Source organism: Serpula lacrymans (assembly GCF_000218685.1).
Source record: "Serpula lacrymans var. lacrymans S7.9 unplaced genomic scaffold SERLAscaffold_10, whole genome shotgun sequence".
Classification (NCBI taxonomy): Eukaryota; Fungi; Basidiomycota; class Agaricomycetes; order Boletales; family Serpulaceae; genus Serpula; species Serpula lacrymans.
The window spans coordinates 919,225-944,591 of record NW_006763299.1 but is presented as its reverse complement, the minus strand read 5'-3'; the positions used below and the strand labels follow the sequence as shown (position 1 = coordinate 944,591).

Genomic DNA, 25,367 nt, shown 5'->3' with positions numbered 1-25,367 from the left:
TAACACCAGCCATACCAGACCATAAACTCACGTCTATCCACGGTCTGTAGGAATTTGTTCGGTCAAGGAGTCAGTAACATGTACTATGCCAGGTCGAGATATATGAAGTTATCCAATACGACGCGAGACGATCACGTGCATTACCTCAGTTCCAGCGTTCGAACCTCAACACAGCACAAAATTCAACAAGCCATTCAACTCAAACCGCACATTTATAATGGAAAAGAGAGCATATCCACTCTGAGAACGTAGAGATACGGTAATTGAATTGGAATGGTATGCAAATACAACTCTGTAATAATCTATTAAATGATAACATGTAGGGCAGAATATAACCATGTCAGACTTCCTCGAATCTAAAATCTGCACTTCTCAACTGCCCATCTCATCGTTGATTAGACGACAGGATGGCCGTCCGTATAGGCACTTCACCAGAACCGGTACAGAGTGGAAGCGTATGAGCAACTGTCCGGGCAGAAAGAGGCCAAAGATTGAATCGAAGAATAAAAAACACGAAAAAGGGCCTTTTATATACAGCAAAAGTCCAAACAAGCGCAAATACGCCGTTCTAGACGAGGTGGCGTTCACTATGATCGCAACCCAGTGGAGCTTTTGGCTTATGGTCAAATGAACAACCTAAAAACCGTTCTACAGCAGCTCAAAAGTGAAAAGATAAAGGAGCGACAGGATGGAATCTCGGCTTTGCGCACTGTCTTCAGTCGTGATCAAGCCGTCCTTAACCTCGACGAATCTGGCGATGGTCGCGCATGGTTGGTTGTGTTCCAGGCTCTGTTCACTGCGGTTATCAACGAAAAGGCAATATGTATGAAGAAAGCTGCTTCTGGAAAGGCCGGAACAACAGGTGCCACCGCTTTGCGTAGGCTTGGGGATGCTGCAGCTACCGTACGGTGGTTGACTGAGAGAAGTGTCCACTTGCTGAACAAGAAGGTGGTCAAAGCACTTCTGGCTCATCTTCTTCAGGTCATGGTCAATAAAGGTTCTCTTTACACTCAAGTTGCATTAGACTACTTGAAGGCGATAAAATCCGCTCTCAGCTGGACACCACACATGGATCACCTTGACGAAGACAACTGGTTAAAGATCACAGAAATGGCTTTCAATGTCATTTTAGGTGACCCAGTCAGAAAGGGTATCAACGAGAATGAAGACGATGATAGCACTGAGAAGATGGAGGTGGACGATTCCATGTACCAAGACCCCGAGTATGAAGACGATGAAGACGAAGAGGGATATCTTCCGTCGCGGTCTACTCCGAGCACCCAAGTACGAAAAAGGAGACGAAAAGAAGAAAGCGCAACGCCTGGTCCTAGCTTAAGCCGTTCTACTTTCAACTCCAAGGCGACTGGTTCAATGGTTGTTTCTCTCGAACAGATCGAATGCACATCTTTACTAGTTATTCTACTTCGCTCTCCTTCTGCCCCATTACTGTCTTCGAATAACCCTCATCTTTCTTCGTCTATTCTTATTCGCTTGCGCCGCTTTCTTGATTATTATCCTGCAGACACTTCTTTACATCATGATTACATTTTGGCACTGCAAGCAGTCCTATCCCACCTGGCTTTAAATCGGAAAAACGACGTGGAAATATTTACTCGTGGAGCATGGGATGGTTTGGTAAACCTATGGGGAACCAAGAACAAACGTATGAAGGAGAGCCTCGTCGGCGTTCTTAGGGTCCTCTTTCCCTTTCTGACCGTAAGCAAGAGAGGCTCTGACTATAGCTGGGCTGATGGAGTAGGAAGACTCTGGCACCTTTTAAATGGTGAAGCGGAGAGTCGTTGGGGCATCGAGAGTCTCTCACTTGAAGCATTGAGGCTGGAGGTTGTCGCTTTCGAGGACGAGGAGATTTGTGAACGTGAAGCATTTGTTGCTCATACGTTTCGTGCCGGCTGGCATTTTGATGCTAATCAAGCATTAGCATGGGCTGTCCTTGAACTTCAGGCAGATTGCGCCCAACTTGTAAGTGACCATATCACGAATGTTGTAGTTATGCTTATGACAAATATATTAAGCTGTTTCAACATTCCGAGTCTGTTCATACTGGCACTCCAGGTTCTGGTGTCGATGGCAAACGCTTAAAGCGCGAAGATCCTATCACATCCCTGTTGCATTCAATACGTTCGAATTCTGCCTTCAACATCCGCTCTTACCATCTTCAAATATTATTATTCTTCATAGACCGCCATTGGTGCAGATTGCACGATTCACTGCAAGAGGATGTTGTCACTGTCCTCCTACAGCTCATTTCGTTCGAAAATGCGCAAATCCAATCCTGGGCTTTTATGTGCATCGCAGCTATAGCCCACTCAGATGGAGTCAGCTATCTTTCTAGGGCATTACCGTCTCATGGTACGACTGTTCAGCCAGCTAGTTCACGAGGTCCAACAACTTGGGATCCGATATGGACTCATGCGATGCGCCGAGCAAATGTCCCAGTTGTCTGTCGTGCCGCCTGCCACACAGCTAACACTTTGATCTGTCATGCAAAACGCCTTCTTACTTCTCATCGCGTCTTGCTCGAAATTGAAGCTCTTGCAAAGGATCTTGACGTACAAGGTCCTCCATTTCCTTATGATTCTGTTTGCATATTCTTAGCGGGGTGCTTGCGCGTAGCAAGTCAGGACGTAAGGCTTTATCGAATGCAATTGGAGGAGAAAGTTCTCAGCTGGCTGTTGGAAAACTGGAGAGTGGGTCCAGCGCACTCGAGTCGAGAAGGAGATAGGAAGTCTCAGATGCCATTGCATACCGTTGGCGACATTATGAATTTGCTGGAGAATGTGTGCGGAAGTTCGAATCGCAGTGACTTGGTGTGTCGTGTTCTGTTACCAGAATGTTCCGTTGTCGACGTCATGGTGGACGAACGGAAAACGAGGGTTATCAAAGACTTTTTATTATATGCTCGACTACCGCGATTCAGGAGGGCTGCCGAAACCCCAGTTGAGCCTGAGTTTAACGTTACTCACTCTCGAATGGCATATCACGTAGGAACCGACAAGGAACTCGACCAACCGACCAGCCGAGAGCGGAAAGTCTCTTCGGCCATGTTGAAGTTCTTGGAGTCTCTCGCCGCAGAATGGGAATTAATCAAGGAGGTGAATGCAAACCCTACCGCTGAAAAGGCCAGGCAATCCCTCGATATCGCTATAATTGCCATTGTATTTGAGTCGCTGCTGGTTTGGAATGGCACTCGTTCAAACAGGCGCGTCTTACAGTGCGCTGGCAAGGTGATTACACTGGTAGCTCCTTTCCTAACGAGCACTAGATGGACAGTCGAAGAAAGAGCTCTGATACTTCATGCTTTAGAGCCTCTGATTCTCAGTGGTGAAGAAGATAGCGGTGACGATGAGTGGGATTTTATGTTGACTCCCAACATTGGGACAGGCATCAAGGCTCAGGTATTGAGTGCCTTAAATTCGCATACAGAGCAAAGCAAGCAGGTTTTCGCTAAACGACGAGATTTTCAACGTGTGGTTTGGCAAAATATGGAAGTGAGGCCACTCTTTCTTCCGTATTCATAACATTGTGGTACTTATGCATGGCGCAGATCCAAAGTATCCTGAGTACGGTCATGGGCACACTGAGACATGTCCTTCGTAATTCCGTCAATGAGGGCCGTAGTGATTCAAACCCTTCCCATCTCACGGACATCGACGACAAAGATGACTTTGGACCAATTCGTACATCGCTTTCGACTCTCCAATCCTCTTCTACTGACCGGCCAGTTGATGGTAGTAGCAGCAGTACATATGTCATCGATCTTTGCATGACATTTCTAGCTGTCACACCAGTCCTTCAAGCTTCTTCAGGGGAGCCAACTCGAGATAAAGAACTTACTGGACTTATTTTGGACTGTCCTGAAGATAAATTTCTTTTACTTGGTCCCGCTTATTTCAACCAAGCTCGTCGTAGGCTGCTGAGCATTGGCGTTCACGTTTTTGATCAAATCCTTGACAAATTTGGCGCCATGCTTCCCCTATACGGTTATTCTCGGAACGAAAAATTACAGTTATTGGCTGTGCATTTTCTTCATTCAACGCTGCACGTCTGGCTACAGACATCCTTCACGGAAACAGAAGTCGGCGAGCACGTCCGAGATCTATGTGCATGGATATCTCGGATGATTCAAAGCAACAAGGCTCATTCTTGGAGAATGCGCGATGCCGTTTCTCGTTTCATGACCACTTACATGATTCAAGATCCTTCCCAGTTATGCTGGGCGGGCCCACCAGACGAGGGCAGAAATGAAGAAACAGACTCATTACCCGCCAGTATTCTTCCCATGCTGGGAGCGGATGAGGATATCAGAGTACGTTTTCGGGTCGCTGTGTCCAATGCCAATATTTTTGCCTTAGCTAGAGTCACTGGACGCGATGTTCTGCACATATACGAGGAGATCAAGGAATGGCTTACTAAGGATCTCCAAAAGTGCGCATTGATAACTCGCCGTATGGAAGTTTTCTGATGTCTAGCCCTTCTAGCTATGAGTATATGCTCACCCGAATGTTGACGCTGGGCAACATCATGATTATAAGCTCCGCCGTCAGACGTGGGCCATATTGGCACTTGCTGGAGGCGGCCTTTCACAGCCCACATTATGCTCTCCACATCCAATCTATCCTTTCTGGTGTTTCTGAAAGGCTTGGCTTGACGTGTCCTTCTCAGCTGTTTGAAGCGTACGCTTCTCAGATTGCCTATTCGATAAGGCAGGCGCTGCAAGATATTTTGCGATTACCTCCTCATCTTCTAGGTTACAAGAATAGGAAAGAATGTGCTGAAGCTACGTTTCGTGCCTTTACGCCTACTAACATGATAGCAGGAGGTCCAGATATGGAAGCTATCGTCCATGGGCAGAGACTCTTCGCTAATCATTGTGCTGCTGTTCAAAATTCTCCCATCGAAGGTACACGCACCTGCTTAGGCGACCTTGTTGGTTTTCAGCTCGTGTACTGGCTGGATGAAGATGTAGGGGAAGTCGGTGGGTCATCCCACAGCCTTGAGGAACTCCTTCAATCAAAAGGAGTACCTCTGGATGCATTAGGTGGATTTGATGAATGTCTTACACGAAATGTTGATAGCATCGTCGCTGCCGTTTTGCGCACACTTGGAGACCAAGATTTCTCTCCGAATGGTGCCATAATACAAGGTTTACGTAGCTCAGGAGAATCGGACAAGGCCATACTGGTTTTCCAGAAAGTGAATCAATACCGAACTTTGGGGGATTTTGATGTTCATAATCCCAATCTTCCCACTTTCGCTACTATCACTATTCTACGAGCTTTGCGGTGGTTAACCTCCAAGATCGCCAATCACAATAGGAAAGCCACCACCTTTCACGTACTTCATCAGTTATTTGCAGATATTCAGCACACACCTTTGGTCAATGAACAGATACGTTTACTGAACGGCATATCTATCCTAGTATCTGTTTGGCACGATTGTTTCGAGGATTCTGTCTTGCTTCATACCCTTATCCATCAGGCCACTTCCTTATTGGCGCAGACCGACTTAACACAAGTGGCTCGATCGTATTTGGAATGGGCTTTTGGTCTATACAGGCAAACTACTGAAATCGATCATCACTTCCCTGATGTCCTGATCAGCGTGTGCGCCATAGCCTATGATTATGCTGCCAACACTCGGGATACCTCCATCATGGAGCTAGGAAATGATCTCCTTAGATGGATCGACGAGCAGGCGCTAAAACTTTGTCGGCCTGCAAAAACCAAGTCACAGGTTCTGAAGGCAATACCAGCTTGGCCACACCAGCCTTCTTCGGAGTTAATGTCCATATACGAGGATATCACGTCTGAAAAGCTATCAGCCATCCTTAGTGACTATCGAATCACATCGAATAAATTTCGTCTAGTGAGGCGTCTACGCGATGTATCTATCGAGCAGAAGTACGATACAATCCGGTTCGCAACAGTAGACTTCTGGCGTCTCAAGGAGTGCATCCCATCCAAAGTACACCTACGAAATGATGATGTAGACGCTTTTGCTTCACTCTTGATTCAAAATTCCGGCGATATCTCCAGTTTTGACAGAGAACAATCATATCCACAATCTGTGCGAGGGCGACACCGACGTGGCGGGAGGAGGCGGGTCGCGTTGGGTGACGCTTCACCACAGCAATCGATTGTGCAGTCGCTACTTGCAATGCTGGATAGCACTTCTTCTACCCAAGTTAACATGTCTTACCGTACTCTCCGTTCGCTTATGTCTGTGTCTTCCGAAGAACTATTCTTGCAAGCATGGTCTTTCGAGAATCGGGCTCCGCTGGAATATCTTCAGCAATACCCTGTGGTGCCTAAAACCAGACCGGTGCGTTCTGTCGAAGAACTGCAAAATTGGGACATTCAATTAGGGGTAGAATTCTCTCAATGGATAAGCATGATCACGATTCTACTCTGTGATGTCCTAGCTTCGGACAATCCCTTCTACGCACAATTCTCTCACATCTTACAGTCTGATATAACGCTCGCCGAAGATATGCTGCCAGTTTTGACCCACACCTTGTTACAGGGTGACTTATCCACAAAAGCATCATTCGACACACCTTCTGGGAATCGAAATAAGCTCTCCGAATATATGAGTGTTATCCTTCAAGCGGATGACTCGCATGTATCATGTCTACGCTGCATCGTCGATGTTATCTTGCATCTGCGCCATTTTCGACCAAATAATACGACCGATGCTCTGGCCCATGATAAATGGCTCGGCGTCGATTATGGAATTCTTGCAAGAAGTGCCGTTACCTGCGGTGCTTACACGACTGCCCTATTATTTTTGGAGCTTTCCTTGGAATATCAAGTGTCTACGAACGATAGCCTTCACGCCGAACATATCTTGTTTGAAATCTACAGTCATATCGACGAACCTGATGGATTTTATGGGATTCAAACTCCAGACTTGCGCGAATTCTTGATCAAACGTTTTCATCACGAGAAGCAATGGGAGAAGGCATTCCGTTTCCATGGTGCTGCTTTGGAGGCAGACAGGTCAGAATCTTCCGATACAGAGGGACTTTTGCGAGCCTTTCATGCATTCGGTTTCAATAATCTTGCTATAGGTGCTCTACAGAATTCACACTTTGGATTTGATTCCGAGATGGGATCATATGCCATGAGTTATCGCTTAGGATGGCGAACAGAGACTTGGGACCTACCAGACAAAAGAGATGCAGACTCTGGGATATCGCTTTATCGAGCTCTCCGGGCAATATACCGCGAACGCAATCCTCAGACCATTGACACGATTCTTCAACAGGCGCAGCGCGACGAGATGGAACGGCTTCGTATATTGGGGACAGAGAATATGATGGAAATTCGTGAAGTCACACAGAACCTTATGTGCCTCGGTCAGATAAGCAGGTGGAGAAGTAGACCGATTCAAGATCGTCTACAGAAGCAAAATACTGCCGTCTCCGAATGGTCTGACTTTGTTCACCTGGAAGCCGAGTTTGAGTCTGTATATTTAGCATCTGAACGAGCTTCTAACACTGACGACTCTGTGCAGTTTTGCTGATCTGGAGAGTATCATGGCAACACGCATGTCGTTGGTGCGCTCTGTTAGGCAAAGGGAGGAACGTGAGCAGATAGGAAATCTTCTCACACCGTTCATCCGCACCTTGGTAGACATCGAAAAAACATGTCTTGTTCATCTCTCACAGGCTGCTCGAGGATCTAAGCAGCTTCAAATTGCCCTAAACGCAATCATCAAAGCTCAACGGTTGGAGAAGTTCCCTACTCCCGAGGTATCTCAGGAATTTGCGAATGTTCTTTGGGACCAAAATGAGCAGAAGTTAGCCGTACAGTTTCTGAAAGAAGCAATCAACCATGCAACCAGCGAAAACGCAATTATTGATATGGAGTCCAACAAGAAAAAAGCACTTCTTCTTTCCCGCTTGGTAGGTGGCTTGCTGTGTGATTTTACACCGCTCATGTAGCAGTCTCGTAGGGTTCCTGGACTTCGGAAGCTTGTTTGGAAAAGCCGACCGATATCATGGCCAACTTTTTTCATCCAGCGACTGAACTTGCAGTTGAGGTCGAGCAACGAGCCAATTCATCCGATTCGGCTTGCGCGAATGTCTATCGCCAATGTGCTATATTTGCTGATCAGCAATACCACGCCATCTTCAATTCTCCTGATGCTGTTCGATGGAAAATATATATGGATCGCAAGCTACAGGAGATCTCGAGCTATGAAAGTCAACTGCAAAGCTTGGTGAAGGGGACAAACGAATTTAACAGGCGGGAACGCGAACGGAAGAAGGCACAAACGCTCTTTGATACCGACCAACACTTATACCAACAGCATAGTGAAGCTCAGAATTCGTTTCTTGAACAGGCTCTGGACATGTACTCGCGTTGCTTGGCTTCCTCTGACGAATTTGATGACGACAGTCCAATTCGCTTGTGTACACTTTGGTTTGCTAACTTTGAGAACCAGCCACTCCAAGATAAAGTACAAGTTGCTCTCGGTCGGGTACCTTCACGAAAATTTGTTTTTCTGGCGCACCAGCTTTCAGCACGCATCTCAAATTTACATGCTCCAGATTTGCCTAAGAACCAGCAGAATTTACAGGATCTGGTTTTGCGCATGTGCCAAGAACACCCTTTCCACAGCCTTTATCAGGTTTATTCTCTACGTCCAGAGCAGCCGGTGGTCGGTATTAGGAGTTCGTCACGACACGAACCTTCTCCATCACAGACTGGGCGCGCAGCTGCCGCTGACGATATCTTCGACCGACTTCGAAATGACGCTATCCACGGAAGCAGGGTCCGGGCGGTAGAGCAAGTTTGTGCCGTTTCCGTTCAATGGGCCAAACATCCGGTAGGAAGTGACATTCGGGCTAAAAAAGTCAAGCCACCTCATGAGGTTCACAAAAGACTCCTTATTCGAGGAATACGAGATATACAAGTTCCCGTAATGACTAGAGCCATTCCTCTGGACGCAACCCTTCGATACGACAATTGCGTCTGGATATCCCATTATGACACTACATTCACGACAGCTGGCGGCATAAACATGCCGAAGATTATTTTTTGTCATGGCAGTGACGGCGAAAAGTATAGACAATTGGTATGCTTCGCGTGGTTTGCGGTGACGTGCTGTGCGTTGACGTACGTTTTTATCAGTTCAAGGGTGAAGGTGAAGACGATTTGAGGCAAGATGCAGTAATGGAACAAGTGTTCTCTCTGGTCAATGTCGTTCTTAAATTCGACCGGGAGACTAGACGACGGGCGCTCAGCGTTCGCGGATACATGGTAATACCTCTGGGAGCTCAAGCCGGAGTGTTAGAATTTGTGGGTAATACTACTCCACTACGATTATGGCTAGAGGCAGCTCATATTCGGTGAGTATTGCATACTATGCTTGGGGTCTACATCGCTCACGCCTTTTCACCCAGATATCGACCCGGAGATTACAAGTACAGTGAAGCTGGGGGTATGTTGGCGATGGAGCGCAAAAAGTATCCAGAGCAAGAGAAGCCCCTGATCGCAATGTATAAGCATATCAGGGAAAGATGCAAACCAGTGATGAGACACTATTTTACTGAAAAACACAAGGACCCGAACAGCTGGTTTGCGATGCGCTTAAAGTACGTGCGCAGCGTCGCCACAACCTCCATCGTTGGTCATATTCTCGGTCTGGGAGATCGTCACATTTCCAATATACTGATTGATAACGGCACGGGGGAGGTTGTTCACATCGATCTTGGGATAGCATTCGATCAGGTAGCCGCTGTTATTTTTTCTTCTTGATATGCGCCTTTAAGGCATACTTACGCCCTTTATCAGGGAAAACTGCTCCAGGTCCCAGAACGTGTACCCTTCCGAATGACCCGAGATATGGTCGATGGTATGGGGATGTCAGGCACTCAGGGCGTGTTCCAGCGATGTGCTGAAGAGACGCTTCGCGTTCTGCGCGATCGCTCTGACGTGATCATGACCGTGCTCGAAGTGTTCAAATACGACCCCCTCCACTCATGGTACGTTCCTCCCTCCTCCCTCCTCCCTCCTCTGCACTCGTAAAGTAAACGCCTGCTGATGTAATGGCCTGATGTCCAGGACGGCAAGCGAGTTCAAGATCAAGAAGGTCCAGGGCAGCAGCAACGAGCATATCACGCGCGACAACCACACGCGCCTCGGCATTGGTATCGACATGACGAGCGGCAGTGCCGATGAGGCGGCCGATCGTGCGCTGTCCTCCGTCTCTCGGAAGCTGGACAGGTCGCTGAGCGTGGAGTATACCGTCAATGCACTCATCGCCGAAGCGACGGACATCGTTAACTTGGCTACGATATTCCATGGTAAGTCTTATTTTTTTATTTTATTTTTTATTTTCGAAGTTAGTCAGAGGAGGCACTGAGCGGTGATTTCTCATAGGATGGAGTCCTCACTTTTGAAATCCTCCTGGACGTTGAAGCTGTCTCATCAGGCTTCGTCGATAGTTACTTCCTTTACCGGGACATTCTCACATGTACATATACGCATTCGAGGCATCCGACACTTCTATTTCATTGCATTTCCAACTCTACAGACTACTCCATCAGACATATGTTGAAATAGTCCGATCATATTGACACAATTTGGACGCATGGATTACAGAGAGAAGATTGAAACAAGATAGTAAGGACGACATGAAAACACTATAAAGAAGGGACACTGTAAAAAAAAAAACACAGCACCCCTCCTGGCTTTTTTTTTCTATGGTGATTATCATCGCACAAACAGGTAAACCGATAGGGGAGGTATTACAGACTCGAGAGGACAAGTCAACATGGACAACAGTGAAAGACCATTTGCATCGCCAACATTGCGAAAAAAAAAGGGGGGAGGAGGAGGCCATGGTATTTTACCAACCGAGTGATGGAATTGCTTGCAGAAATGAAAGAATGGTGTTTAGATGCCAAAAGACGAATGACACAAAGAGGCAGATATCCAAATATGAATGGACTGTTAAGAGGTGAGAGAGAAGTGAGCACGGGGAACGTCAGCGGTGGCTACTTGGATTTCGCGATGTCTCGCGCAGCCTTGATCAATGGGGCCAGGGTACGTAAAGGTTCACACAATTTGAAGAAGGGATGCTGATCGCGGCACTGATAGTTAGATCGTTCAGGCAATGCTAGGGGAGAAAGACGAACCTTTATGAGCTCCGAAGCCGTAGGCCTCTTCTCCGCGTCCACCTCCAGCGTCTTGGCCAGATAATCACTAAAGACGGGAGAGAGCGCCTCGGGGTTCGCAATGGTGGGCGTACCATTGGTGGCGATCAGATAGAGTGCCTTGAGCGGGTTTTGGTTAAGGTACGGTGGCTCCCCTTCGATCATCTCTGCACAAGGTCAAAACAGCGTGAGCTTGACATGGACGATCTAGGCACGCCGCGATGCTCACCGATAGCCATGATACCCAAACTCCAGATATCGACTTTAGGCCCGTATTCTTTCCGGGTGACGACCTCGGGGGCCATCCAATAAGGCGTGCCCACCATCGTCGTGCGCTTCGAGTGCGCTGGATCCGAGATTTGGGCACAGAAGCCGAAATCAGCTATGATAGAGAAAAATTACTGTAAGTGGCGAGTTTCTGATGTCAGAGCCGCATCTTGCATACGTACTTAGCTTTATGTCACCGTTCATACTCAGCAAAACATTGTCACTCTTGATATCTCGATGGATCACACCGTGTCGATGGAGGTGTTCTAGGCCTTGCGCGGTCTCTCTTGACACGGCGGCTATCTGGCCCTCTGTCATTAAATTGGCGGTGACGACATCGGTCAACGAGCCTCCTTCCATATATTCCATCACCACCCAAAGGTCGTTCTTGTAAAGGAAAGAATCAATATAGTTGACGATGTTGGGGTGACGAGACGACCGCATGACGAGAATCTCGTTGATGATAAGATCCTTTTTGGGCTGTTTCTCAAGGTCCATCTGCTTGATGGCGACAGACAGGTTGGTGCCAACTTGATGTGCCGTATAGACTCCTCCGGAAGCACTATCGAGAGAGCGATAAGCTGACAGCCCATAAAAGCGACTAATTGAAAAAAAACGTACCCTTGGCCGATCTTGACAAGGTTGCGATATAACTTGGTGGGGTCTGCATCGGTACAGATCTGTTGCAGCCGCTTGACGATATCGCCTTCCTTTTCCTTGTCCTTGTCCTTCTTCTCCCTCCTGCGGGGCGTGGCTGCCCCGACAGCCTTGGCCAAGCTCGCAGCGGCAGGGCTCTGCTGCTGGGTGGCTGGGCCTCGTGGGTCCCGAGTAGGCGCACCTGCCTGCTTCAACGTAAGATCAGACTGGGATGAGCCGGGGGAGGGCTTGCCCGGTGGCTTTGGGGCACCGGGATGGGCAGGGCCTTGGGCAGCGCTGACACTGGGGGAGCGCCTGTCTCTAGTGGTGTTTGAGCGGTTGAGTTGCTCTGACGATTTGCCTGATCTGGGGGGTGCACGCTGCGATGTGGAGCGATCGAGGGCTGGTATGACAGCGCTGGGGGGGGCAGGAGCAGGGCGGTAAGCGCCGGGGGTAGATACCGATGGGGCAGATATGGACTGCGATACGGGGGATGGCTGTGCCTTCCTGGGAGGAGGAGGTGCGGCGCGCTGAAGAGAGGGTTAAGAGACAGAAAGTGAGAAGTGGGCAAATTGACGTACTGGGTTCTGGAAGCCGTCGTCGACAGGCGTCTTTGGGGGCATGGGATAAGGAGTCTCTACTGCGCCCATCTTGTCCCAGACGTCACCGTGGCCCTCTTGATAGAACTTGACGATTTCCATGACAGCCTGAGGGTTCTTTTCCTGCTCTGATCTGGAGATGCCGCTCTCCTGGAGGAGCTGCTGCCATTCCTTGGGGAGGCCGGTGAACTCGCCTGTGGAGGAGTTGAAACCGACGTGAGTGAGATGGACTGGATCGTAGGGGGTGCTTATTTCAGGCCTCTTTGAGGTATTGAGGAAATCAGACATGAAGCCAAGCATGCCCTTTTTGGACTTTGTAGCGGTGGTGCCGCTGCGAGACCTTGTGCCGGAAGGGGAGGCGTCCGAGTGGGGGAGGTAGGGTACGGATTGGTTTGTATCTGGGGCAAAGTGGGCGTCTTTGAGGGGGACGGCGGGGGTGGAGAGACGACGGGCAGCGAGGGCGGACTGGGAGGGGAAGATGTCGTTGAGGGTGGCGGTGTTGGCACGGGAGGGACGTGCGGGGGGGGAGGTCATGCCGGACTGCTTTGGGAGGGGCCCTGGGCTGGATATGGTGGATGGGGAGGATGCAGCAAAGGGATCGTGGTCCACGCGGGTGGGATGGGGAGTGGAGGGGAGACTGTGCTTGCCGGTGGGAGGGGGCTGCTTGTGGAGGGAGTTGCCGAGACCGGGGGGAGTGGGGTCTGCGGGAGTGTTATCTCTGAAAGCGGGGCGAGCTAGAAGGTGCTTCGAGGGAGCGTAGGGGTCTCTGTAGGTGGCAGCGGAGGCAGCGGTGGCAGCGTGGAGACTGGCGTCCTTCAAGAGATCGGAGTACTCCTGTATGGATTCCCTTGATGGCTTGTGGTACTCTATCGTGATCTTGGAGTGGCGTCTAGCGGTGGATGGGGTGTGCTGATGGAACGGCCTCTCGTTGATCACTCCCTGTGGCGAAGACATCACAACGCTCTGACCTCTGCGAATATCTCCACAATTCTCAACAACCACTCTCCCCCGTGGGACTTATCCGCCCTCTCCAGCTCAGCTTTCCCACACAGATTCTCGATAACACGCCCACCTCGACCTTCCCCTTATGGCCCGATTCCGAAAAGCATCGTGACTGAAGACCGTTGTTTCCGACATGGTGTATCAAATACATGGTGTGTATGCTGTCTTCTCTCTTCACCGCCCACGCACTCATTGGCGATTCACGGGCTACCACCCACAATTCACGAACGGACCTTACCCGGACTGCAGTGCGCGACACACTTTGGCCGCGCCTCTGTAGCGGGCCAAATTTTTTGCCGATTCGATTTCTGTCAACGGGGATGTAATCTATGCGTTAAAATAGGCAATATCTGATGTTTTAAATTTTCCATAAAAAGTCTCAATTTTCAGTCGCAAAATTTGGAGCTAAAAGTACCGAAATTGACATGCACTCTCTCCCTCTACTCAAAACCTGTTGACGCACTTGACAAACTCGAATTTACGATGGGACGTACTGGAAAGAAGGCCGCACGGGCCAAACTGCAGAGAACCTCAGCCCAGGGCAAGTTCGTATCTGGGCCAACCCAGTGTGACGGCGAATCAGACTATGAAGATTCTGGCAGTGACAGTGATGCCAGTGTGTCATCGACTGGTTCTCTCACAGTTGCAAGGCAGTTGTATGCGAAAAAGTTTTCTGTGCAACAGAACCCAATGAAGGTGAGCAACATGGTAATTCACTATAAAAAGTTTTGATTGAAAATTTGACAGCGCATGCAGCCCGTGGTGTACACAAAAGATTCTCGAGCAACTTTTTACCGCCATAAAGCACACTGGAAAAAGGCAGCTGAAGACTGTGCGAAGCTCGAGAGATTTGGCTTCTCACGCGACACCACTCTAATGCGCAAGGACGCCGTTTACAATCCCGAGACAGAAGATGTCGATGTTGAGGGTTGGTATGACATTGAGGAAGCCATAACCGACATGGATCTGATGGAGTTTTGCATCTCCCGCACTGAATCTGGCCCTATCGAGGATGATAAATTCGATGAACAGGAGCTTCAGGTGTGATCAGTAACCATGGTCCAGTGATTATAAGTGACTTACCAATGCATCGGAACAGAATACCCAAAAGGATCTTGCAGAAGCAGTAGCCGGAGAAGATGAAGATCTTGCCAATGATGAAGCCATGCATACAGCAGAAGTCGAAGCAGCTCGCGAGTGGCTTGTCCTCGATGATGATGACAGTGCTCCGTCCCAAAAAAACATATTCGAGATTGTCAAGACCTGTCTCAAGGAAGTAAAGTGGCTCAAAACAAGTAAAACAGTCAAAATGATGACTCAACTTACTGCTGTCACCGAGTACGCTGTAAAGACCCTAGCTGTATGCCGGTGACCCGAGCAGCGTAGGACTTAAATCTCAACAAGTGTTGGACAAGCAAGTATAAAAGAGTAAATCTACAACTGGGGTATGTACATGGATATCGTGCTAGTTATATAGTAAAGAACATGAGGCTACGGGGAGGTATGACGTAGCGTATTGGTAATTAACATGTGTATGTAGTGAGACTGATTGGTAATGTGTATTACTAATAGATCACGTGATACTTGATAAGATTAGATCAGGAAGAGATTAGATAAGGTGAAATAAGAGTCTCTATCTCTTGATTAGATAAGAAAGCTGAGTCAGATGGGTACGATCGTGACATTACCCCCCCCTTAGGACTTTCGTCCCGAAAGTGAGAGTCTAGTCTGCCCGTTTCCCAATTGTATAGTGATTTTCGAATTTTAGTTGGAATAGTAAAGTTTTCGAAGGGTTGATAGTTTAGAGTAAATTCTATCCTTCGAGGTGCACTAGGGTTTTTGTTGTGAAACTGTTTTACGAGTTTCGATGAATGTTTCAGGTTTGACTCGGTTTCCCATGTGCGATCCTCTTTAGGAAAGTCTTTCCAATGTACTAAATATTCTAGTTTCCCACGTTTCAATCGTGAGTCTAGAACTTCTTCTACCTCGTATTCTTTAATTCCGTCCACTATCACCGGTGGTGCGGTTTTTGGTTTTTTCTGTGTTTCGAATTCTGGTTCTCTGAATGGTGTTAGCAGTTTCTCGTTAAAAACCGGATGTATGTTCTTCCATCGTCCAGGAAGTTTCAGCTTATAGGCTCCTTCACCTATTTTCTTTTCGATGGAGAAGGGTCCGTGTCTTTTATCATCGAGTTTTTTTGCAGGTCTATCGGTAGTAATATGTTCTGCTTCAACATATACCTTGTCGCCTTCTTTGTAAACGATAGCCTCTCTTTTCCCTTTATCGTACTGTTTTTTCATGTTCTCTGCTGCTTTTACCAGCAATTTTTCTGCTTCTTTCCTTGTCTCTTCCATCCTCTTTACAAACTCTTCTGCACTTTCCGTCTTTACCGTACTTCTAATTCCCTTCGCGACTTTCGGATGTTGTCCGGAATTTAGGAAGAAGGGGCTATAACCAGTTGCGGAGTGTGATTTGTTGTTGTACGAAAATTCCGCTAATGGTAGCCATTCTGCCCAATCCGTTTGTTTATGGTTTACGAATATTCTGAGATACTGTTCTATCTCTTGGTTAATTCGTTCCGTTTGTCCGTCCGTCTGGGGGTGATAAGCGGTCGAGGGATTTCCTTTTATCCCAAGGAGTTTGTAGAGATCTTTCATGAAATTGGAGACGTATTGCGGTCCCCTATCCGAAATGATCTTCTCTGGTATGCCGTGATTTCTAAAGACATTGTCTCTAAATAATCTGGCTACTCCTTCTGACGTTACTTTGTCATAAGTCGGCATGACTTTTATCATCTTAGAGAATCGATCTACTACTACGAGTATCATATTATAACCGAGAGATTCCGGCAGTGGTCCGATTAGGTCTGTGGTAATGATTTCCCATGGTCTGGTTGGGATTTCATTTGGGTGTAACGGTGCCGCTTTCTTTTGATGGTTAATCTTAGTGCGTTGACACGTTTCACAGCCTTCTACGTATTTCCGGATATCTCTGTCCATGTACGGCCACCAATACCATCTAGTTACCAGTTCTTTGGTTTTATACTGTCCGGGGTGTCCTGCTATCGTGGAATCATGGTTTTCTTTAATGATATGTTCTCGTAATTTCCCGTCTTTGGGAATATAGATTCTCCCTTTGAAGATCAACATCTCATCCTCCATCCAAATTCCTTTCTCTCTATCTTCTCCTTTCTCTATCATCTTCCGCGCTACTTCGTCTACGTTCATCATTCTTTTGCAAATCCATTTGTACAATTCCACTGCATCGGCTGATTGCTCTGCCATGCGTTGTCTTTCAGTGTGTGAAATCATCATACGGAAATGTTCTGCTTTTAGAACGATTACGTCTTCATTATCATCCACTCCCCTTTCATGATCTGCTCGTCTCGAGAGAAGGTCTGCTTTGATGTGTTTTGTACCTGGAATGTGGTGGAGCGTAAAGTGATAGTTGCTCAATTCCATAACCCATCTAGCTTGTCGTCTGTTGAGCTTTTGAGGTTGTTTGTAATATAGGAGATTCTGGTGGTCTGTCCAGATCTCAAACACCTCTTTTGCATCAACAAGATAATGTCTCCACTCGTCTAACGCAGTCATTATGGCCAGGAGTTCTTTATCATAGATCTCATAGTTGCGCTCTGTGGGGTTTAGCGCTTTTGAAAGATATGCAATAGGTTTCCATTTCCCATCTTGCATCTGTGATAGAACTACTCCCATCGCGTAATCGCTGCTATCAGCTTCAATTTTAAATTGTCCGTCATCGGTAGGTAAGGCGAGTACGGGAGTCGATCCGACACGGGTTTTTAATCCGTTAAAGGCGTCGATCTGTTCCTGTCCCCACACGAACTCTACTTTCCCGGTCAATTTAGTTAATGGCTTGGCGATCAACCCAAAGCCTTCGATGAATCTTCTATAGAAGTTTACGAAACCCAAGAATGCTTGTACTTCCTTTTTGGATTTGCATTCTGGCCATTCCATAATTCCTTTTACTTTGACTGGATCCATGCGGATTTCGTTTTCGGAAATGATGAGACCTAAGTACTCTGTTGAGGTCTCTTCGAAATCGCATTTTTCAGGTTTCAAGTAAAGGTTATTCTTCCTTAAGATATCTAACACTCTACGCGTCATTGCGCGGTGTTCTTCAATCGTTCTTGTGAAGATCATGATGTCGTCGAGGTATATTACTACCTTTCCGTCATCAATCAAATCTTTAAACAGCGCATTCATCATCGTTTGAAATGTTGCTGGTGAATTCGTGAGTCCAAAGAACATCACTAACGGTTCAAAGAGCCCCCTATTCGTTCTGAAGGCTGCTTTGTGTTCATCTCCATCCTTGATACGGATATTGTTGTATCCCCATCTGATATCTAACTTTGTAAAGTATTTCGCGCCCCTGAGCTTGTCTACAAGTTCATTTATCAGAGGTAGCGGGTATCTATTCTTGATGGTGATATCATTCAATCTCCGGTAGTCTTGGACAGGTCTAAGTTTTCCATCTTTCTTTTTGATGAAGAAGAACGGTGATGCGAATTGTGATTTGGAAGGTCTGATTCTTCCTGATTCGAGGTTTTCGTTTATGAACGCATCTAATTGTTCTTGTTCTCCTAAAGCTAATGGATAACATTTGCAGTCCAGAGTGTGGTCGCCTGGGATGAGTTCTATGGCATGATCCCATTGGCGTCTCTCTGGCAATGCATCCAATGACTCCTTATCGAATACGTCTTTGTAATCGTGGAGATGTTTTGGAACTATTTTTTCGAATCCTCCTTCTTTCTGATCTTTACCAGCGGCTTCGGCGAGCTCCTGAGCTGTTGTGCCTTGTGCCCTAATGTGGTAGTAATGATCGTCAATAGAAGTATCTTCATAGTTCATTAGATTCACTTGGATCAGCTGATCCCCATCTGAGCGATCTACTTCCGAAAAGTATGTGTCAGGGTCTTCTTCCGGATCAAGGAAGTCAACCTGTCGTTTACATTCTTTCGGGCATCTATCAAAGTTCAACTCTGACTTTTTCCAGTCTATAGTGGGATTGTGCTTCGTTAACCACTCATGTCCGAGGAACATGCGTCCACTCCCTAAGCTTGTTACGGCGAAGTGAATGTTTTCTTCGTGGTCTCCTATGCTCATCCGTAGTTCTATAAATTCTTTGATAGCACCGTCTTTGTTAAGCGTGCCATCAGCATTGTATACTGGAATTGGTCTCGGTATCTTCTTCGTTTCATATTTTTGTTCTTTTACGAACGTAGAGTCTATGCAACTCCCCGTACATCCACTATCTAGGAGAGCTTCGATCGTCGTTGATCGATTTGTGTCAAGAGTTGTAAGTCTGCAAGAAATGTTCATCTGGTTTCCTTGCGTTCCCCTAATGTACTTTTTCGGGGTGTGTAACTCTAATAGAGCAAGTTCTGCTTCGTGCAGTGTTAATGCATTCAGCTCTCGTATTGTCTCTATTGTGACTTCTCTACTTCTTTTTTGGTGCGTCCAGATGTTGAGAATACCAATGGATCTTTCTTCCTTTTGGTCTCGTAATCTTTCTGCAACCCAAAGTGGCGTCCATGCCGCTGTCAGTCTTTGTCTCTCTTTGTGGTCTAGGTTTTTATTAGAGGTGTTCCTGACCTCTTTGGAACTGGTCGAACCATCAGTTACATCAGTGCTTCCCAATTGAGTCACTGCTTTCTGTGGTTCTGTTGTTTCTGAAGTTTTAGGGATTTTTCTAACCTGTTCCCTGTTCAGGTTCACATCTCTTTTTGTTTCTTTCTCTTTTAATCTCAGATCTGCTGCGTCTTTGGCCAATGCAATATCATTTTCATGATCTGTACTAATACAACTCGTGGTGGACGGCAGACAAGAATCTTCGATCGAAAGAGAAGAGAAACTATTTACAAAACTATTGTCCTTAGGCGCAGCCGGTTGATGTGTTACCGCTGGCCTCTTCAAAAACCCTGGAGGACTTTTGCTCTTTCTTCTGCAGTCATCTTCTGCAGGAATTCTCTCACGTTAAACTGAGGCTTTGCTTGTGCCTCTTTCTTGCATTCGAAGGATCGATGTCCCTTTTCACCGCACCGGTAGCAAAGTCCCTTCTGTCGGTACTCTGCTTTGTCGACCTTCATGGGGTCACCGGATTGGGTATATAGGTACCCGGTTGCATCCTTCTTTCTTTCGACCTTTGGTTCGGTTGTCTTTCCTCCTCCGTCTTGCTTCTTTTTCTCCATACTCCTGAAGCTCTCTTTCTCCGCCTCTCGATGACGCCACAAGTAGTCGATGCGGATCAGTTCCTTCTTCCACTCTTCGTAGTTGGCCGGCTCTCGGCCGCCGTATATTACCTGATTGACCAGGGGTTCATTCATATTCCTACGTAAAAGTGAAATGAGGAAGTCCTCATTGGCTGCTTGGAGGTAACTAGCCTCCCTTCTCAGTTCTTTGAAGTGTTCGAAGTGCTTTTCGGCCGTGTTCTTTCCTTGTCGCAAGATCATAATGTCGTTGCGGGCGGCGAGTTGCTCGTGAACGTTCTTGAACCGAGTCTCCATTTTTGTAGCGAACCACTCAAAATTCTCGTAAGTGGTTTTGATGCTTTCTCCTCGCATCCTTTTCTCCATCTTCGTCTCCATCCACTCCGTTCTAAAAGCAGCCGCTGCTCCCCCTGTCATGAAAGAAAGCACATAGGCGATCTTTCTTCTTTCATCCGCGGAATACTCTTCGTCATCTTCAAAATTAAGCATTAAGGCTTCGCGGAAAGCCTTATACTTCTTTCGGTCTCCATCAAAGTTTTCAGGCTTCTGGAGAGCCGTTCTGGTTCTGTCTACGCGCTTCGGCTGCGTAGCGGGCGGCGGTGGTGCGGATGCGGCTTGAGCGGACGTAGAAGTATTCGATGTAGCTAACCTCAGCTTGGCTAGCAATTCGTCTACTTCTTCTTTGGCCTCTTTCAGCTGCGTTTCGTATAATTCGTGGAGCCTCCTCTGCTCCTGTTCTATCCTGGTCTGAACGTACTGTTCCAGTCCAGCTTCCTGCGATGTCGGGGGTTGGGGTTCTAAAGGCGGGAGCGCGTCCGACAATTCTCCCATTCCCATTTCTGGTGTGTCCCGCTCTTCGCGCGGACCTCGCCACTCTCCGAATGCTGCCGTCGTCATGTTCTGTGTAGGGGGTGTTGTATCGGTTTCGGATCAGTTCTATTTCTGGAAAAGTAAAGTATATTTCCCAGGCTATTCTGTTCTCGGAATGGAAGCGTTGTTCTGCTAACCACTCTTCGAAATCACCAGGTTGCATATACGAGAGTTCCCCGATGATAAATCGGATCAACACTTTCTCGAATAAGTTCAACCAGACTATCTTTTCTCTTGAGTCAAGCGGTTCCTCTTCTGTCCCGCACTGACTATATACGTAACTAATCTAATCTGAGATATCGGTGTTCTAATTGTATAGTATCTGAGGTCCGAACGGTTGTCTCAGAGGTACCCAGCGAGTAACCGCGTGCAGGTCTTTTCCGACTGGCGGACTCAAATGAGCGGCCTGGTCAGAAGCGTACGGAAGCTACTTTAAACTAAGTAATACCTATCGGGCTCCACGCCGTCAAGGGTTCTAGCTACTGGGTTGGAAGGGGGAGTGAGAGGGATGTCAACAAACGACTCTGTGGGTGAGACGTTGGCAGGAAAAAATGATATGATGGTGTCGGGTCGGGTGATAGGTGTGATGATGATAGTTTTTGTGAGGTGAACGTAGAGTTTGGCAATGCCAAAGAGTATGAGTGCAATGAGGGGGAATAGGGTGATGATAAGAATAGCTATGATTTTGCTCATCAACAGGTGTCTTTCCAAGTTGTAGATTGTGTAAAGACCCTAGCTGTATGCCGGTGACCCGAGCAGCGTAGGACTTAAATCTCAACAAGTGTTGGACAAGCAAGTATAAAAGAGTAAATCTACAACTGGGGTATGTACATGGATATCGTGCTAGTTATATAGTAAAGAACATGAGGCTACGGGGAGGTATGACATAGCGTATTGGTAATTAACATGTGTATGTAGTGAGACTGATTGGTAATGTGTATTACTAATAGATCACGTGATACTTGATAAGATTAGATCAGGAAGAGATTAGATAAGGTGAAATAAGAGTCTCTATCTCTTGATTAGATAAGAAAGCTGAGTCAGATGGGTACGATCGTGACATACGCGAAGCTTCACGAGCGGTATGCTGGCCACCCAAAATGCCAGCGCCCAGCACTCAATGCGAGCTTGGCCATTGCATATCGCATGGGGAAGGGCCCCTACTTTGCCCGCCAAAACAAAAATACATCGAGGGGCGCGGTCACATTTGCATGTATCTGCCCAAGTTCCATTGCGAACTTAACCCTATCGAAATGCTATGGGGATTTATGAAGTACCGTGAGTCTTTTCACTCTCGTTTAATTCAAATTATTCTTATTCTATTTGTACCAGGCTATCGCAAAGTATCAGATGGCAAGTTCTTGACTGCCAAAGTCCTCGTGCCGCAGTGTCTCAACATGTGTGACACAATCACGATCCGACGCTTTTTCCGTAAGACATGGCGCTACATGGACTCATACTCGTGAGTTTCTTCACTTCTATTTTACATATACATCCTTGGTTTAATCATGAGCAACATTCAGGAAAGGACTTGATGCTTATCAGACTGCATTTGCAGTCAAAGTGTTCAAGTCACACCGTAGAGTCGGTCATCCTGCCGAGATTAAGGCTCTCATGAGCCGCCGATAAGGTCCCCGCCCGTTCCTCGATACTTACATGCATGTAATGCTGCATACTCTACCAGAAAGCGACGTTTCGGTACCAATAGTCGTCACAGTCTCAATTTTTGTCGTGATTTTTACTTTGTTTGAATTCATCGCATTTTGTTCAGCATACCTTACAGTAGTATCTAATACAGTCCTATTGCAATAGTTTTCGCAAAAAAACATGGTATTTCCAGCGTGGAATAATGAATGCGCGTCACTGACATTTGAGGCGCCGAAAAAGTGTGTCGCGCACTGTAGTACACTTTCGCATGCTTTCACGACCTTTGCGATCTTTTCATTATCTACCCCATCTACGACGTTGTCTGTATTCACACGCTATATTTTTAACTATTCATGAACACAAATCATCACAGCCTCTGTCCAGTGTTGCCTATTGATCCGCTTTGACTGGTACTGCGCACTAACTCCGGGAACTCGGTCTCAACTGTCTACTCAGACGAGTGAAATGCGATGGGTACTGGCGTTGCTGTTGATACTGGCCCTATCATGATCATGAATCTGTCGTGCAGCGTCAGTCTACATCAGCATTGTTATGATGGTCAACAGCACGTCACGAATTGGTTCGATAGCTGCTATCGCCTTGGTACATATCTAATTGTCCGCAATTATCTACTTTCCTGCGTTCGTCGGACGCACCATTCCACTGCAAACCCTCGGGACCGCGTTGTCGTATTACAGGCACGTGCGAGGAGGCAGTAGCTTACTCAACGTTCCTGAAAAGGAACATCTGCAAGTTCAATTATCGCCCTCGGACTCTTTGTCCAGCAACTGTCGCGATAATTTTGGGATTGGGAATGGTTGTGGATCTATCACCTCTGCCCCTTACTTTCCACTCCTCTCGTTACCAGGTTACACATATTTACCCCCAGGTCGTTCGAGAACGGGCCAGAAGAGGGCATATATTAAATACTGGTGTGTGCCACACGCACCCACTCCACAATGACACGTTAACAATAGAATACTGTAAAGAAGTTGCAGATTTTACACTCTTCACCACAGATGAATAGCTGCAGTGGCGCTGCCAAGTTGCCTATAGAGATATGGCGCGAATGCTGGGCCTATTCCAGCCGATCTGATCTCAAAGAGTTGGTGCAAGTCTGCCGCCTGTTCAACCAGCTGGGCCGAGTCTCTCTCTTTTCTCAGCTCTCCTTCGCAGGTTTGGAAATCGACGGCTTGGTCTCGTCCCCAGACTCCAAAGCCAATGTACGCAGGCTGATGAGAACCGCGCACCGGTTCCAGGCGCTCAAGTCGGATTCGCGCGCTTGCGAGCTGCGTTCCATCGTCCAAGGCTTCTCGTTCGTGGGCATCAAGGATACCTACTATTCCAAGAACGGCAGATTCAGCCAATGGGAAAGCGTGCACGACGCGTTTGAGCAGTCGATAGAGGCGTTCATCGCGCTGCTGCCGCATCTGCCCCACCTTCGCGTCCTCCACCTATCTTGGTTGAACGTCGATAACGACATTTGGCGCACGTTGCATGAGCTGCAGGGTCTGAACACCCTCAAGCTTCAGGACTGCCGCATGAGCTGCGATACGATGATCCGGATGTGTGTGGAGACACTCGAGATCACGAAGCCGATCAGGGAGTTTGAGAGTCCGTGGCTTGTCACGTTGATGACGCTCGAGACATCCCGCTTGAAAAGCCTCACTCTGTACGATGACTGCTGCACGAACGCCCTGCTGTCGTGGCTTTCGTCTCAGAGGACGTACGACCACCTCACCCGTCTCACGATATTCGTCGACGGGCGCCACAACGACGCCTTGTTCGCGCTCCTCCGCCTCGCGCCCCGCCTCTTGTCCCTATGCATCACCGGCTGGTCGATCATCTCGCACTACCCCAGCTCGCTCTCGGCTGACATCATGCCCCACCTCCACTCGTTCGAAGGCCCCTACTTCCTCGCCGATCTGATCGTCCCCGGACGGCCCGTGACGGAGGTCAAGGCGTACATGTGGTCCGTGACGCCCAGGATCATCGTCGGCTCCGATACGCTGGCGTCGGTGACGGTGTCGACGCTGTCCCAGCTGTCGACGTCGGCGCGCCCGGTGCGGAAGCTGACGCTGGTGTGTTTGCTCTCGCGCCTCGAGCTGTTCGACGCGGTGGCGGGGTATCTTCCCAATCTTCGGTGTCTTGATGTGATCTTGGATATGCAGGATGTGGACGAGAGCGTGGAGGAGCCTGATATGCTGTTGCTGGTGGGTTTTTTGTGTGATGTTCTGGGGCTGGTGGTACTGATAAAGGTTGTTAGCCTCTGGATTTGACTCGGAATTCGTTACAGACGGTAGGGAATGGAGGCCTTCCTGAACGGCGCAGTCATTCTCTCCAGGTACGTCGTACGCCTGATATCACCTCCAAGTAGAGCATTCAGGCTGACAATGAATATATGTCACGATGAAGGGCATCGTCCGGCGGCTTGCCGTCAGATACACGCCACTCCCCTCTCATCTAGAGGTCCTGCGGATAGGGTATGGACCCGAGGTGTCCCCCGTCGTGTTCGGAGCGGACGAGGGGCATTGCGTGGAGAGACTTGCGAGGGCGTATCCGTGCTTGCACGAGATATACCTCGGTGATCTTGTTTGGCGTAGGAGAGGCGGGGTGTGGACGTCGGCGCCGTGTGTGGAAGGTTTGGAGCTTTGATTTTTGGATTTTGGATGCAAGATGTGGAGAAGTTGTGTGGGGCCTGGGGAAGGGTCTAGATGAGCCATCTAGACATTCTGAGGTGGCGCTGTGTTTTGAGCTAGATAATGCACACGGGTGGTTTGGAACGAGGAATTGATAGACTCGACCCCTCGTCTGAACCACTCTGTCGACGACGGCTCTCTCGGGTTCTCGCAGTCTCACTTTTTTCGAATGTTTGTAACGAGGCAACGACGAGTGGTTTTCTTTTTCTCTGCTGGCGAATTGAACTAGTTTCGCG

The 25,367-nt window shown here is 47.8% G+C and overlaps 6 protein-coding genes across 6 annotated transcripts; 4 read left to right on the top strand and 2 right to left on the bottom strand.

Moving 5' to 3' along the window:
* Positions 1-627: 627 nt before the first annotated feature.
* SERLADRAFT_440379 (uncharacterized protein) lies at positions 628-10,409 on the top strand (the record flags this gene model as incomplete). The annotated part of the gene is made up of 11 exons (XM_007320835.1): positions 628-1,980; positions 2,034-3,509; positions 3,566-4,446; positions 4,500-7,484; positions 7,537-7,927; positions 7,978-9,102; positions 9,159-9,376; positions 9,431-9,758; positions 9,822-10,012; positions 10,092-10,333; positions 10,381-10,409. The coding sequence occupies 11 exons, from the start codon at positions 628-630 to the stop codon at positions 10,407-10,409; spliced, it is 9,219 nt and encodes a 3,072-aa protein (XP_007320897.1).
* Positions 10,410-10,514: 105 nt separating this feature from the next.
* Positions 10,515-11,953, bottom strand: SERLADRAFT_473081 (uncharacterized protein; the record flags this gene model as incomplete). Its single annotated transcript, XM_007320834.1, has 4 exons — positions 10,515-11,110; positions 11,168-11,352; positions 11,415-11,567; positions 11,635-11,953. The coding sequence occupies 4 exons, from the start codon at positions 11,948-11,950 to the stop codon at positions 11,027-11,029; spliced, it is 738 nt and encodes a 245-aa protein (XP_007320896.1).
* A 1,166-nt stretch (positions 11,954-13,119) lies between these two features.
* Positions 13,120-13,641, bottom strand: SERLADRAFT_339384 (uncharacterized protein; the record flags this gene model as incomplete). Its single annotated transcript, XM_007320833.1, has 1 exon — positions 13,120-13,641. A coding segment is annotated over one exon (522 nt), but the record flags the coding sequence as incomplete, so codon positions are not given.
* Positions 13,642-14,172: 531 nt separating this feature from the next.
* On the top strand, positions 14,173-15,061 carry SERLADRAFT_440377 (uncharacterized protein; the record flags this gene model as incomplete). Its single annotated transcript, XM_007320832.1, has 3 exons — positions 14,173-14,385; positions 14,437-14,730; positions 14,789-15,061. The coding sequence occupies 3 exons, from the start codon at positions 14,173-14,175 to the stop codon at positions 15,059-15,061; spliced, it is 780 nt and encodes a 259-aa protein (XP_007320894.1).
* A 6,824-nt stretch (positions 15,062-21,885) lies between these two features.
* SERLADRAFT_440375 (uncharacterized protein) lies at positions 21,886-22,414 on the top strand (the record flags this gene model as incomplete). Its single annotated transcript, XM_007320831.1, has 3 exons — positions 21,886-22,063; positions 22,118-22,247; positions 22,309-22,414. 3 exons carry the CDS (start codon positions 21,886-21,888, stop codon positions 22,412-22,414), a joined length of 414 nt encoding a protein of 137 aa, XP_007320893.1.
* A 1,037-nt stretch (positions 22,415-23,451) lies between these two features.
* SERLADRAFT_440374 (uncharacterized protein) lies at positions 23,452-25,087 on the top strand (the record flags this gene model as incomplete). Its single annotated transcript, XM_007320830.1, has 3 exons — positions 23,452-24,645; positions 24,699-24,776; positions 24,848-25,087. 3 exons carry the CDS (start codon positions 23,452-23,454, stop codon positions 25,085-25,087), a joined length of 1,512 nt encoding a protein of 503 aa, XP_007320892.1.
* Positions 25,088-25,367: the final 280 nt, after the last annotated feature.